At 69.3% G+C, this 423-nt stretch overlaps 1 protein-coding gene across 1 annotated transcript in view; it reads right to left on the reverse strand.

The window, feature by feature from the left end:
- Nucleotides 1-423, reverse strand: part of LOC104986757 (zinc finger protein 764-like) — a 2,529-nt gene extending 2,106 nt beyond the window's left edge. The window contains exon 1 of the mRNA XM_010837439.1: nt 169-423. Coding sequence (XP_010835741.1) covers nt 169-423 — 255 coding nt within the window. The remainder of the gene's footprint in view (nt 1-168) is intronic.

The raw sequence follows: 423 nt of genomic DNA on the forward strand, positions 1-423 counted from the left end.
AGATACCCCCACTCCTCCGGGGAGAAGTACACGGCCACGTCCGCGAAGCTCACGGGCTCGGATGTCTCCCCCTGGGGCCTGACCCCGTTAGGTTCCCGCGCGGGGAGCAGGGCCGGGGGCGGCGCCATCGTAAATGCCATCCGGGCGGCCGACCCGCGCCACCCCTACCCGCCGGGGTCCACGGAGCCTCCGAGATCCAGAACGCTCCCCCACCGGGCTCAAGAGTCGGGGAGGCCGGGAGAGTAGGAACGGCCCCTCGAGGGTCCACGGGGGTGGCTGAACACTGAGGGCAGGTGGCTGAAGGTGCTCTCCTAAGAGATGGCGGCCACGCGGCCCCACGTATTTCGCTCCCGCGCCATCGTGCCCGGATGACGCCACTCGGCTGTCTCCAGGTGGCTTTGTCTTCGAGCCCTCAGCCAACAT

Source organism: Bison bison, unplaced genomic scaffold, assembly GCF_000754665.1.
Source record: "Bison bison bison isolate TAMUID 2011002044 unplaced genomic scaffold, Bison_UMD1.0 scf7180017864072, whole genome shotgun sequence".
In the NCBI taxonomy this organism is placed as follows: Eukaryota; Metazoa; Chordata; class Mammalia; order Artiodactyla; family Bovidae; genus Bison; species Bison bison.